We start from the raw sequence: 1,371 nt of genomic DNA, 5'->3' as shown, positions 1-1,371 counted from the left end.
GGCAGGCCGCCGCCGGCGGGGCTGCCGTTGCGGGGGCGGCGGCGGGGGCGGGCGGCGGCGCGCGGGACAGCTGGGCAGGGTCGCCGAGCCTGATGCAGCTGCTGGACGACAGTGGCGGCGGCGGCGGCGTCGAGCAGGCGCCCGAGGCGCCGCCGCTGCCGCCGGGGCCGTGGGGCGGCGCGTGGGCGCTCGACGGTGAGCGGGCGGCGCGCGGGGCCGCCCCCGCCGCCTGATCTTGCGCAGCGCATGGCTGCCGGTGTCTGCAGCTTCTCGCAGTTTTCGACAGGCTTTAGGGAGCAGGCTGCCGGCAGTTGACGCGGGCCACGGCGCGCCGCGCTCGTTTTCCGCCAACTGCCGGCCCCCCATGCGCGTGTGCCCCCCCCCCCCAGGCGAGGACGACGAGGAGGAGGACGAGGGCTGGGGTGTGGTGCGGGCCCCGTTTCTGCCGCCGCCGCCGTCTCGGCCGGAGGATGTCGAGCACTGGGTGGGCCCCGGGGCGTCGTTCTCTCTTTTCTATGCCAAGAGATACCCCTCTTTATATCGGATAGGAAATAGGGAGGGGGCGGGCTGCTGTCCGATCCTGGCATTCTTGCAGGCGGTTTCGATCCTGATGGTATCAATAACAGGGTTGCGGCTTGGGTTTGGGGAGGACCCCGAGGAGCTGGCCTCGGGGGCGGGGGCGGGCGAGGCGCCCTGGGCAGGGCTCGGAGGGAATGGGCGGCCGGGGTGGGGCTCCAGGCGGCCGCGGGGCGAGGGGGCCGAGGGCGGCCGCGCAGTGTGCGCAGCTGCGGCCACACAGGGTGGCGCGGCGCACCACACACGCGGCCGGGCAAGCAGCCAGTGAGGGGGTAACGGCAGAACAGGGAGCTGGAGGACGCCGTGACGGGCGGGCTGCTCTAGCAACTTGCTGCGCTGCCAAGTTCACGCGCCCTGTGGAGCCGAACAGCTGTGCCCGGCCCCTCTGGGCGAGCGCCTCGGACCCCCTGACCCCCACACCCCTGCCCTCCGCGCCGGCAGGCGCGCGCCATGATAACAGACAACCCAGCCGCCGCCGGCGGCGGCGGCGGCGGTGCGGGCGGCGCCGCGGGTGGTGGCGGCGGCGGCCCGTCAGCGGCGCAGGCGCTGCTGTCCTCCAGCCCTGGCAGCAATGGGATGTTGTCGGTTGAGTACATTAAGCAGCTGTTTGGGAAACAATAGCATCAAGCTGTTCATCTAAATGCTTGCTCGCGGGCAGCAGGGGTCGGGCAGCCGGGGGCGCGCCCGCATGCTGCGCTTGTGGCGCAGGGGCCTGCCCCTCCTCGTAGCAACACTGCGGCTGGAAGACAGATGCACGCCAACGTGCGCCGCACTCCCGCTTGAACGGCCGGAGGC

The 1,371-nt window shown here is 72.9% G+C and overlaps 1 protein-coding gene across 1 annotated transcript; it reads left to right on the top strand.

The window, feature by feature from the left end:
• Positions 1-92: 92 nt before the first annotated feature.
• Positions 93-1,161, top strand: MNEG_15074 (hypothetical protein; the record flags this gene model as incomplete). The annotated part of the gene is made up of 4 exons (XM_014036455.1): positions 93-195; positions 390-484; positions 596-775; positions 1,018-1,161. Coding segments are annotated over 4 exons (522 nt in total), but the record flags the coding sequence as incomplete, so codon positions are not given.
• Between the last annotated feature and the right edge of the window lie 210 nt (positions 1,162-1,371).

This window comes from Monoraphidium neglectum (assembly GCF_000611645.1).
Source record: "Monoraphidium neglectum strain SAG 48.87 unplaced genomic scaffold scaffold05005, whole genome shotgun sequence".
Taxonomy (NCBI): Eukaryota; Viridiplantae; Chlorophyta; class Chlorophyceae; order Sphaeropleales; family Selenastraceae; genus Monoraphidium; species Monoraphidium neglectum.
Note: the sequence above shows the minus strand (reverse complement) of the source record. Positions and strands in the feature narration are given on the sequence as shown.